This window comes from Dreissena polymorpha, chromosome 1 (assembly GCF_020536995.1).
Source record: "Dreissena polymorpha isolate Duluth1 chromosome 1, UMN_Dpol_1.0, whole genome shotgun sequence".
NCBI classification, from domain to species: domain Eukaryota; kingdom Metazoa; phylum Mollusca; class Bivalvia; order Myida; family Dreissenidae; genus Dreissena; species Dreissena polymorpha.
This window is the reverse complement of record NC_068355.1, coordinates 30,909,319-30,921,986: the sequence shown is the minus strand read 5'-3', so window position 1 is coordinate 30,921,986 and position 12,668 is coordinate 30,909,319. Positions and strand designations below refer to the sequence as shown.

The 12,668-nt window shown below is 36.2% G+C and overlaps 1 protein-coding gene and 1 long non-coding RNA gene across 14 annotated transcripts in view; both read left to right on the top strand.

Moving 5' to 3' along the window:
- LOC127875078 (monocarboxylate transporter 12-like) overlaps nucleotides 1–12,365 on the top strand; it is a 30,107-nt gene extending 17,742 nt beyond the window's left edge. For 7 of the 13 annotated variants that reach the window (XM_052419899.1, XM_052419924.1, XM_052419909.1 and 4 more), the window contains 2 exons: nucleotides 3,826–6,205; nucleotides 6,704–12,365. In XM_052419899.1, the coding sequence (XP_052275859.1) occupies nucleotides 4,237–6,205; nucleotides 6,704–6,999 (2,265 nt within the window). In that variant the 5' untranslated portion in view covers nucleotides 3,826–4,236 and the 3' untranslated portion in view covers nucleotides 7,000–12,365. The remainder of the gene's footprint in view (nucleotides 1–3,825; nucleotides 6,206–6,703) is intronic. The other 6 variants (XR_008047292.1, XR_008047297.1, XR_008047296.1 and 3 more) reach the window with 6 other exon arrangements.
- On the top strand, nucleotides 1,648–12,365 carry LOC127875171 (uncharacterized). Its single transcript, XR_008047313.1, has 2 exons — nucleotides 1,648–1,730; nucleotides 8,739–12,365. It is a non-coding gene; the product is annotated as an uncharacterized LOC127875171 (long non-coding RNA).
- Nucleotides 12,366–12,668: the final 303 nt, after the last annotated feature.

The window sequence follows — 12,668 nt, the reverse complement described above, 5'->3', positions numbered from 1 at the left end:
GTTATGAGCTATTGTCATCACCTTGGCATCGACGTCGGCGTCGGCGTCTGCCTCAGCGTCGGCGTCCGGTTAAGTTTTGGGTTAAGGTCCACTTTTCTCAGAAAGTATCAATGCTATTGCATTCAAACTTGGTACACTTACTAACTATCATGAGGGGACTGGGCAGGCAAAGTTAGATAACTCTGGCGTGCATTTTGACAGAATTATGTGCCCTTTTATACTTAGAAAATTGAAAATTTTGGTTAAGTTTTGTGTTTAGGTCCATTTTATTCCTAAAGTATTAAAGCTATTGCTTTCATACTTGCAACACTTACTAACTATCATAAGGGGACTGTGCAGGCAAAGTAATGTAACTCTGACTGGCATTTTGACAGAATTATGTGCCCTTTTTATACTTAGAAAATTGAAAATTTGGTTAAGTTTTGTGTTAAGGTCCACTTTATTCCTACAGTATCAAAGCTATTGCTTTCATACTTGCAACACTTATTAACTATCATAAGGGGACTGTGCAGGCAAAGTTATGTAACTCTGACTGGCATTTGGACGGAATTATGGGCCCTTTATACTTAGAAAATTGAACATTTGGTTAAGTTTTGTGTTTTGGTCCACTTTACCCCTAAAGTATCATAGATATTGCTTTCATACTTGGAACACTCGCAAACTATCACAAGGGTACAGTAAAAGGACAAGTTGCATAACTCTGGTTGTAATTTTTACGGAATTATGGCCCTTTTTTGACTTAGTAACTTTGAATATATGGTTAAATTTTGTGTTTCGATCCACTTTACTTCTAAAGTATCAAGGCTATTGCTTTCAAACTTCAAATATTTTCATGCTATCATGAGGTTACTGTACCTAGCAAGTTGAATTTTACCTTGACCTTTGAATGACCTTGACTCTCAAGGTAATATTATTAAATTTTGCTAAAAATGCCATAACTTCTTTATTTATGATAAGATTTGATTGATACTTTGACAAAACTACTCTTACCTGAATACCACAATAGACTCCACCCAAACCATCCCACGTGCCCTTCCCCCTTCATTGCTCATTTTATTAATACTTTTGCAATATTGAAGATAGCAACTTGATATTTGGCATGCATGTGTATCTCATGGAGCTGCACATTTTGAGTGGTGAAAGGTTAATGTCAAGGTCATTCTTCAAGGTCAGAGGTCAAATATATGTGGCCCAAATCGCTTATTTTATAAATACTTTTGCAATATTGAAGATAGCAACTTGATATTTGGCATGCATGTGCATCTCATGGAGCTGCACATTTTGAGTGGTGAAAGGTCAAGGTCATCCTTCAAGGTCAGAGGTCAAATATATGTGGCCCAAATCGCTTATTTTATGAATACTTTTGCAATATTGAATATAGCAACTTGATATTTGGCATGCATGTGTATCTCATGGAGCTGCACATTTTGAGTGGTGAAAGGTCAAGGTCATCCTTCACTAGGTCAAGGTCATCCTTCAAAGTCAAACGTCATATAGGGGGACATTGTGTTTCACAAACACATCTTGTTTTTTTTTTTTTTTATGCCCCCCTTCGAAGAAGAGGGGGTATATTGCTTTGCTCATGTCGGTCTGTCGGTCAGTCTGTCAGGTGGTTGTCAGACGATAACTCTAGAACGCTTGGGCCTAGGATCATGAAACTTCATAGGTACATTGATCATGACTCGCAGATGACCCCTATTGATTTTGAGGTCACTAGGTCAAAGGTCAAGGTCACGGTGACCCAAAATAGTAAAATGGTTTTTGAATGATAACTCAAGAACGCATACGCCTGGGATCATGAAACCTCATGGGTAGATTGATCATGACTTGCAGATGACCCCTATTGATTTTGAGGTCACTAGGTCAAAGGTCAAGGTCACAGTGACCCGAAATAGTAAAATGGTTTCCGGATGATAACTCAAGTATGCATACGCCTAGGATCATGAAACTTCATGGGTAGATTGATCATGACTCGCAGATGACCCCTTTTGATTTTGAGGTCACTAGGTCAAAGGTCAAGGTCACGGTGACCCGAAATAGTAAACTGGTTTTCATATGATAACTCAAGAACGCTAATGGCTACGATCATGAAACTTCATAGGTACATTGATCATGACTTGCAGATGACCCCTATTGATTTTAAGGTCACTAGGTCAAAGGTTAAGGTCATGGTGACCCGAAATAGTAAAATGGTTTCCGGATGATAACTCAACAACGCTTATGCCTAGGATCATAAAACTTCATAGGTACATTGATCATGACTCGCAGATGACCCCTATCGATTTTGAGGTCACTAGGTCAAAGGTCAAGTTCACTGTGACCCGAAATAGTAAATGGTTTCCGGATGATAACTGAAGAACGCTCATTCCTAGAATCATGAAACTTGATAGGTAGATTGATCTTTACTCGCAGATGACCCCTATTGATTTTCAGGTTACTAGGTCAAAGATCAAGGTCACGGTGACCCGAAATAGTAAAATGGTTTCCGGATGATAACTCAAGAACTCTTATGGCTTGGATCATGAAACTTTATAGGTACATTGATCATGACTGGCAGATGACCCCTATTAATTTTCAGGTCACTAGGTCAAAGGTCAAGGTCACAGTGACAAAAAACATATTCACACAATGGCTGTCACTACAACGGAGAGCCCATATGGGGGGCATGCATGTTTTACAAACAGCCCTTGTTTTATGTCAGAAAGTGTCTTTTCTTAAGAATAAAATAAACAAGATTCTATGTTCAGCTTCTCCTTCATTTTGTATTTGATTTTGCCAATACTTGTAAACAAGAATTATCAGCAAGTGCTGCAGCCCTTATTGTCAAGGTTCTGCAGTGAAGTAACTTAAAGGAGTTATTGCCCTTTGTTTAAAAATCTCCCAGTGCTACATTGTTTATGGTAAATGTTTTGCTATTGGGTTATTTTTATGGAGTTATGCCCTTGTTTAAAATAACAAATAAAAAGCTTCTGGAAAAAAAATCCTATAGTTTTTGTGCCTTTTTTGAAAACCTTTTACAGAATAGTTAACTTTAAGTGCTACAGTGCATATTGTCAAGGATTTGCAATTGTGTTATCTTTTAAGTTATTGTGTTTTGTTAAAAAAATTCAAAATGCTAGAGCGTTTTGGATGCATTTTTCTTTGCTTTCTTATAAAATTGTTATTGTGCCCTTGTTTAACAATGCAACAGTGTCAAGAGAAACAGCTGTCAGTGACAGCTTCTGGTTTAAGTTTTTAAATATTCCATTATATGTTGATGTCAAGATTGAATTTGTAAACGTGATAAAGCATGCTGAGCATAAAGTGCACTGATGCACTTTTGCATAAGCTTTTAAACCTTTTGTATATCCTCTTTAGGTTTATTAGTTTTCAGGTTTATTCACATTCTTTTAGTAGGCGTTTCTACGTTATATTGATATGTAAATCAAGATGTATTTTTGTTTCTTTTCACATTCATGACTGTTTTTTGCAGATTGGTTTCCATTTTAAAAGTATAAGGCTAGAAAACTTAGTTTATGTATTGTCACCAAAAGTATAATTGCCTATATGGCACTAAGTTAAATTTTTCAAAAACTGAAACTGACTGGAAAACTCTTCCACATGTTTTGTATTATGTAAAATTGAATTTTAATCTATGACTTAATAATTAAGATTATATGCTTGAGGGCCATTTAAATTCCTATAAATTGAAAACTTGACTGTGTTTGAACAGTAGTTGTGAGCATACATAATGTTTATCAAATATTTTACATATTGGATTATTGGATATTCTTGCATGTGGCTACTATGTAAGGTTTTCTTTATTGATCTTTTGTCTATTTTCAGTTGAATCCCAATGGTTGAAACTGCTTCTGATCGGCCTTGTTGCAGCTTCTCTAGGACTGTCTGCAATTCTCCTATCTCAGATTTTACGATTCTTCACCTGCGGGGACCGATGTCTCAGCTCTGCACGTCTGACCATTTCACTATCAACCTGGCAGAATTCTACAGCAGCAATAATCTAATGCTAACGGAACATAGTAATTGTTTAAAGTTACTGTTGAAGATTGACCTCAGAAATCTGAGGTTGGAAAATAGTCTTTTAAATCAGAAATGTTATGAGGCTGAAAGTGTAGTTAATGTAAGCAGATTGTCTTTATTAAAGGTTTTAGTGTTTTTAACGTGTCATAGTAAGTTGTTGGTTGTCCTGATTGTTTATCTGCAAACTGTTAACCAGATCCTGCTCATTATCAAAGAATGCCGGTCGACGAATTGTACAAGAAAAATGAAAGCAAACGACGAAATGGCTCGGTTGCCAGTGTTGGTAGTGTCAGCAGTAGCAGCAGCATCAGTAGCAGCAGTGACATTGTCTCAGAAGATGCACTGTCATATCTTATGCCACCACCACCGGATGGTGGTTACGGTTGGATAATTGTTGTTACTGCATTCACTATCAACTTGATTTGCGATGGTATAGGATTTTCCTTTGGAATTATGTACAGTGAGCTCTTGGATTACTTTGGCGAGAGTAAGAGCTTCACATCATGGGTAGGCTCGTTGTTTTATGGGTCTTGCCTCATTGGTGGGCCATTGGCTAGTGCTCTTGCCACCAAGTTTGGTTGCCGACGAGTGTTGATGGGCGGTGGTATTGTGGCTGCAACGGGAACCTTTGTCAGTGCGTTTGCCTCGAGCATTGGTATGTTGTGTTTAACATTCGGTGTCATCACTGGTCTTGGTATGTCAATGGGGTATGTGACCTCACTAGTTATGGTTGCATTTTATTTTGAGGATAGAAGAGCAATGGCTACTGGGTTAGCTGTGTGTGGTTCTGGTATAGGAACATTTGTATTTGCACTTTTGACTGAATTCTTGATTGGACTTTATGGTTGGAGAGGGACAATGATTATTTGGAGTGGTATAATGTTGCATTTAGTGGTTTGTGGATCGCTTTTGCGACCATTGGAGTTTTCTGTTGAGGAAAAGAAACAAAGAGCTTTGATGAAATTTGAACGTATTTCCAGAACAACGTCTTTTGCAAGTTTTTCAAATGCTGCCAGAAACTTGAGTCGACATGGTAGCCATACAGAGGGTTTGGAAAATGAGGAATTGAAGTTTGAAGAAGGCAATTTAGACGCATGTTGTCATTCACAAATTGAGATTCCAACTTTTATCAAGGATAACAAAATTGACATTCCGATTGAAATTTTAAAGGAGGCACAAAACAATAGGGCGGTTCTGCAAGATTACCTGAAGACAGCTTTACAGACTGTTGGAAGTCCAGATAGTCACACCAATGATATCATGAAAGACTTTCAGAGCAATGAAAACATTAAATTTGAGAGCAATGAAAACACTCAATTTGAGAGCAATGAAAACATTAAATTTGATACAGCAGTTACAGTAATAGATGAGGATGCCATTGTAAAACTAGAATCCAACCATGAGGTGCGACTCGATCAAGAGCCAATGGCAAGTTGCTTGAAAAAGTCCCATCACAGGTCAAGCTCGAAAGAACGTAAACACTCACCCAAACCCAGGAGGCAAGTCCATATGAGCACATACCTACCTCTGTATAGAAGAGGTTTGTTCTTGAGGGGTAACCTGGCCAAGTTCACCAGAAATGCTGGCCGGGTGAAATCGAATAGTTGCCCGGAGCTGTCACGCAGATTTGATGAGAGTGAAAGTGATTCTGATGATGAATGGGAATGTATTTGGAGGTACTTACATTTCAGCAAACAGATGAAACGTGTGCTGAAAACTATGTTCGATCCATCAATTCTGTTGCACCCTCTGTATGTGATATTTGCAATATCAAACTTCATTTTGTATTTCTGGTATGACGTTCCTTATATTTTCATTGTCGACCGAGCTGTTGAACTTGGCATGGACGAAAAAAGGGCATCCCTTCTCATCTCCGTACTTGGCATCGTCAACACTTTTGGGCAGATAACGTATGGTTTTATGGGAGACAAGAACATTAACCTTAGTGTTTTGTATGGCTGTTCACTGATGTCATGTGGGGTGGCGATCCTGATTGTTCCTTTCTTCACAGAGTTTGCACCGCTGGCTGTCACCTCTGCTTTGTTTGGGTTTTTCATAAGTGCCAATTACTCCCTCAGCACAGTGATCCTGGTGGAATACTTGGGCATTGACAAGCTGTCCAATGCCTATGGACTCACCATGCTGGTGCAGGGTATTGCAAACCTGATTGGCCCTCCTTTGGCAGGTACATTAAATGTTTAAAATCTAGTGTTTACTTTTGCCATTGTGTGCAGTTTGTAATCTGACCATTTTGTAGAAAATTGTGTTAAGTTGTTAATTTGACTTACTCTTTAATCGGCAATATTGTAGAAAGACCCACTTATCAAAGGGAACAAGTAAAGTATATTTATTTATAGTCCTTGCAAAATCATATCGTGTATCAGTGGTTATTATTTAAATACAATTAAGCGTGGTGGATAAAATGAGTCAGCATTGTTGGCATCAAAAGATTAGCTGGGTTTTCCAAAGAAGTGGAGAGCCGAATTAGAAACATTGAGAAAAACCATAACTGTTTTGTACTTAGTATATCTAAATTTAATTTTGTATCTTTTTAAGTCTTTGCATGTCGGGTCAAGTATCTTGAAAAACAACCACTTTCAAGTAGTGAAATAATTAAATATGTCAGGCCTTTTCCGACCAGTTTCACATGTTAATCCGAAGTAACACTACCATTTCTTTCCAGCACTTTTCCACGACTCCTTTCACTCATATGACCTGACGTTCTTTGTGGGAGGCGGGTTCATAGTGCTAGCGGGCAACCTGCTGTTGATTGTACCCATCATGAGGAAGTGCCGGTCCCAGCTGCGGTTCGATGAGGCGACACGGGTGTGCACACTCTATAACGCCCAATTGAGCATCCCTGCCGAGGAGGACGAATCAGACACTAAAGAGTTGGAACAGGTCGCTAATGGCAACGGTTCAGTACACTCGGCACTGCTTGTTGATAAACATACTACATTCAACGATACTGCAGTGTAAACAATGTGTATATTGTTTGATGTACATTAAATAAATGTTTCAATTACATGCAGATTTGTGATTAATATTTATATGACATAAAACTTATGTCATATTTCTGTTGTTTACTTACTAAGGCTTGATAATTAAGTACAGAGTGGTTAATTGTACAGGATTTGTTGTTTATACATATATTGTTGATTTTCATCTTATTTAAGGCTGAATTATTAAAAGAGAAGTTATATGATTAGAAGTTAAATTAAGTATTATCAAATCACTTTCAGTGAAAAAAGTCAAGCTTTTTTGTGAGCTATTAATGAAAAAAAGCATGTCAGGCTGGTCTGGGTCTGCGCTGGCTGAAAATAGCATAAGACCCATGATTGTATGATGGGGCTTAATTTATACATGCAAAATCATCTATACCAAGTGACGGTAATTTCTAATATTTTTGCACTGATCAATTATATGCTGTAAATGATCCTTTATCTTACAAACAAACAAGTTTTCAGTAGAATATACATCATAAATGTAATTAGAACTTGACTTCTTTTTAAATGTTTTGTATTAATTTCTATAGTTCACAGAATAATTGCAAATGTAGTATGAAAATTGTTAGGAGTTATTATTGTTTTTATGATTGTCAAATTTTTATTCATGATTTTGATGCTTGCATAATAGGTTTAAATTGATTGTCTCAAAGTCAAATAATATGCGTAGTACATAGATATATGATGGAACAGTCTATGTGGTACTTTTGTTGCTGTTGATACTATGGCTAGTAGTTCTTGCACATACAAAGCTCGTTTTTGTGATCATTGTTATGTTCATACAAACTATGAGAGATGAACACAAATTAAATATGATGAAATTATTTGCAATATCGTATGTTAATTTAAGCGTATGCGTTACAATAACTCCATCTTCATATCTGTGTCATATTCGTACTGATGAATACATAATATTTTTTTCACATGTATGATTCAGATGAAAAGTTTATTTTTATTCTCCTTGCCTATGTTTTTATATTTTACTTATCTGTAATTGCTTTTTCTTAAATGTACAATAACAATTCCATATCCACTTTGAAACTTGTGAAATGGGATTTGTTTGATAGTATCTCATTTTGAATATTTCTTAATGCACACATATACACAGATGTTTTTGCAAGTCATTTCATGTCATATATTATTTACAACCAGTCAAAATGGATCTCATCTCTCAAAAATATTTAGTTGTATGACTAAATACAGTGTTTAGTTTGATGGTGTAGAAATTGCAAGATTGTCTTAATATTTGGCTTGTGTTCTGTATTGGTACCTGCAAATGTTTTTATATAAGTAGCCTGTTTATGTAAAAACTAACTGTCACTTTGTAGTTTATGCCATTTACTATTGTTTACCATAGCATTATTATGCCCCCCTTCGAAGAAGAGGGGGTATATTGCTTTGCTCATGTCGGTCGGTCGGTAGGTCGGTCGGTCGGTCCGTCCACCAGGTGGTTGTCGTATGATAACTCAAGAACGCTTGGGGCTAGGATCATGAAACTTCATAGGTACATTGATCATGACTCGCAGATGACCCCTATTGATTTTGAGGTCACTAGGTCAAAGGTCAAGGGCACGGTGACCCGAAATAGTAAAATGGTTTCCGGATGATAACTCAAGAACGCATACGCTTAGGATCATGAAACTTCATGGGTAGATTGATCATGACTCGCAGATGACCCCTATTGATTTTGAGGTCACTAGGTCAAAGGTCAAGGTCACGGTGACCCTAAATAGTAAAATGGTTTCCGGATGATAACTCAAGAACGCATACGCCTAGGATCATGAAACTTCATGGGTAGATTGATCATGACTCGCAAATGACCCCTATCAATTTTGAGGTCACTAGGTCAAATGTCAAGGTCACGGTGACCCGAAATAGTAAAATGGTTTCCGGATGATAACTCTAGAACGCATACACCTAGGATCATAAAACTTCATGGGTAGATTGATCATGACTCGCAGATGACCCCTATCAATTTTGAGGTCACTAGGTCAAAGGTCAAGGTCACGGTGACCCGAAATAGTAAAATGGTATCTGGATGATAACTCAAGAACGCATACGCCTAGGATCATGAAACTTCATGGGTAGATTGATCATGACTTGCACATGACCCCTATTGTTTTTGAGGTCACTAGGTCAAAGGTCAAGGTCACGGTGACCTGAAATAGTAAAATGGTTTTCGGATGATAACTCAAGAACGCATACGCCTAGGATCATGAAACTTCATAGGTAGATTGATCATGACTCGCAGATGACCCCTTTTGATTTTGAGGTCACAAGGTCAAAGTTCAAGGTCACGGTGACCCGATATAGTAAAATGATTTTCGGATGATAACTCAAGAACGCTTTTGCCTAGGATCATGACACTTCATAGGTACATTGATCGTGACTCGCAGATGACCCCTATTGATTTTCAGGTCACTAGGTCAAAGGTCAAGGTCACAGTGACAAAAATCGTACTCACACAATGGCTGCCACCACAATGGGGGGCATGCATGTTTTACAAACAGCCCTTGTTTTGTTTTCATTTTTGTCAGTATATTGTTATTTTTATTCCAATAACTAACCAAAGTTACTGTATTCGGAACATATTTTAATCATTTATTTATTTTAGTTCAATTGTTTTGTCATTGTTAATTTTTTCTGGACACCTTTCTCTTATTAATTGATTAATTTTAAGATGCGTTCTTATGCATGAATATAAGTGAAGATTTGACAGAAAGTTCAGATGTTTGTACATCTTAAAGCAAAATGTGTTGTTCTCTAATTGTGTTTTGATTAGCTTGCTTTTAGTGTTTTTATGGTCCCGAAGGAGGGCATATAGTGATCGGACCGTCCGTCTGTCTGCCTGTCTGTCCTTCTGTCACACTTTGCGTTTAGGTTTCGAAAAATGCTCATAACTTCTATGTCCCTTCACATAGCAACTTGATATTTGGCATGCATGTGTATCTCATGGAGCTACACATTTTGAGCCGTGAAAGGTCATCCTTCAAGGTCAATATATATGGCTTCAAAGAGGCGCAGAAGGGGGCATTGTGTTTCTGAAAATCACATCTCTTGTTAAGTATATGTTAACATTTCTCTTGTACTTAAATGCTTTTATCCATGGTTTAAATTTTATTTTAAAAATTGGTCTCACTGGAAACATAATTTTGTCAATTAGTGATTGCTTGATTGAAATGTTTATCTATATTTTGCAGACATATGAATTCTTGAATAATTGTATGTCAATGCTGTATTGTTCCATAATAAAACTTGATATCATTTGCTAGTCCCTTAAAAAGCCAGGTACTTAATAGCATATATTCAGATTTGTGTTGTTGATCTGTACTCTTGTTTTCAATTTTCTCTCTCATTTCTTTGTTTTGTTACAGTGTCTACCTTAAGTTTTTATGGGAATGTTTTTGTCACTGACATTTGACAATATATTGATATTTTTAACTGTATTTATATAAATGTTGATATTTTCACAATGATTAACATTCATGTCGTATGATTAACATTCATGTCGTCCCTTGCCACTCTGAATTACTTTGTAAAGACATGCACACACACTTTTTAATTCAATAAGTAATGTGTATTAAGATTTAATTTAAAATATGCTATTGTTTATTGTTGCATTTTTCCTGTTTTTATTGTGATAATGTTTAAAAGCATACAGTGTATGCTGTTAATTGATATATGATCGTTGATGTTTATGATATGTTGTTCATGAGATGATGATGATTATACAATTATTTTTTAGCTCACCTGAGCACAAAGTGTCCATAGTGAGCTATTGTGATCACCCTAGGTCCGGCATCCATGGTCATTCGGTGTGCGTCTTAATTTGTTTGTTTGTTATCTTGGTCATGAGCATCGAAAAAACTAGGTCAGCATGTCACATGTTAAAAAATTCTTTTGATCACTTTAGAGGTCACATTGATGACTCAGTGTTGATGAAGTCAGAATGTTATCTTGACAATATGTAGGGAAGTTCAAATCTGAGTCATCTTGGTTTAAAAACTAGGTCACCTGGTCAAATTAAAATACATTCAACCAGTCTAGAATCAACTTTAATGATTATTCAAGCTTGATGAAACTTGATAAGAATGTTTATTGTTACAATATATAGGATAAGTTTGGGTCATGTACCTTCAAAAAACTATGTCATCTGGTCAGACCTATCAGGGGGCTACATTTTATGCTTCAGTCTTGATGAAACTTGTTCAGAATGTTTATCTCTGAAATATAAAAAACATGTTTGAATCTGAGTCAAAACTAGATCACCTGGTCAAGTCTTCAACATATTGTTTCGTTGAAATCAGGTGAGCCTTAAGGGCATCATGGCCCTTATGTCCTTGTTTGAACCAGACCCTTTCTTGAGGTAGCACTCTTTTAATGACAAAAGCAATAGCATATTCTCCACAATGTTTACAGTGATATGTGTTCAGTTCTGGCAATACAGATTCATATTATAGTTGTTTCATACACAAGCTTCTGGGCTCATTTCATACACAAGCTTCTAGCCTCAAAGAGTCAATATTGGAATGATATACTTAATGCCTTTTAACTAATGACATGGTTGGTACTGAACCAGTGGGGTGCAACTAACAAATGGTTACAGGCCTACAATTTGAAAGATATGTTTACTGAGAAAAATGTGCATTAACAGGATACACATAAAGGTTATGTTAAATTTTGTCATTTTATATTTTACACAATTAAGATGCCATGAATGTTGTTAGCTTTTACAGGGACCTATGTTGTCATTGTCAGTGTTCATATTTTTGTTTTTGAAGTTTATTTACACATATTTAAAATTTTACAATTGAATTTTTGTGTGAAATCACATGTAAAATTAATGAGATGTTTTAAGATTTACTGAAAGCATTAACTGTCAGTTTTATAAGATCACGTGTAAAGAAACGAACTGAAATCCATAAGAAATACAGAAGATTATTTTTACTAGTACATGTATAAGAAGTTATTTACTTCTTCAAATGGTGAAAAAGACTTAATCTGGTATGAGCATTTATGTATTTTTAAAATTAAATGTTTACTTTGATGACATACTGCTAAACTGCGGACTTAAAATTAAGTCAACTAGGCTTTGTTTTTGTTTTAGATATGTCTGAGAATGTAAATAAGTTAAAATGAAATAATGAAATAGTTCAAAACACTACGCAAAACTATAAAACATGGCGGCTTTTGGTTAATTGCTATGCGATTTAAGGTAATGTTCAGAAAGCATGCAAATTTGGTTATGGCATTCAAATAACCAGTGCGATATGAGATAGATCTTTGATAAAAAATCTTGTCTTGAAACATTACTAAATAAGAATAAAGACTTTGAATTTATGTGTTGCTTGGTTGTTACTTTATGAACAATCAAAATGATTTGATATCATTACTGAACCAAAAGTAAAACATCGAGTATGATCCATGTAGTTGTATACCGAGTATGACAGTTGTGTGCTTGCAAATATCAGAGACGTAGATAACAGAGATAGGCAGCTCGCAAAATATCGGCAAACTCTTGCGTGTCGCGTGGTGTTGGCGAGATAACTGTTTGTTGGTTACCACAGCAGTTAACACTCTTTCTAAAACATGCTTTTGCGGTCCAGTTTTTGTGATTTGAAACAATCTATTACGTATTATTAA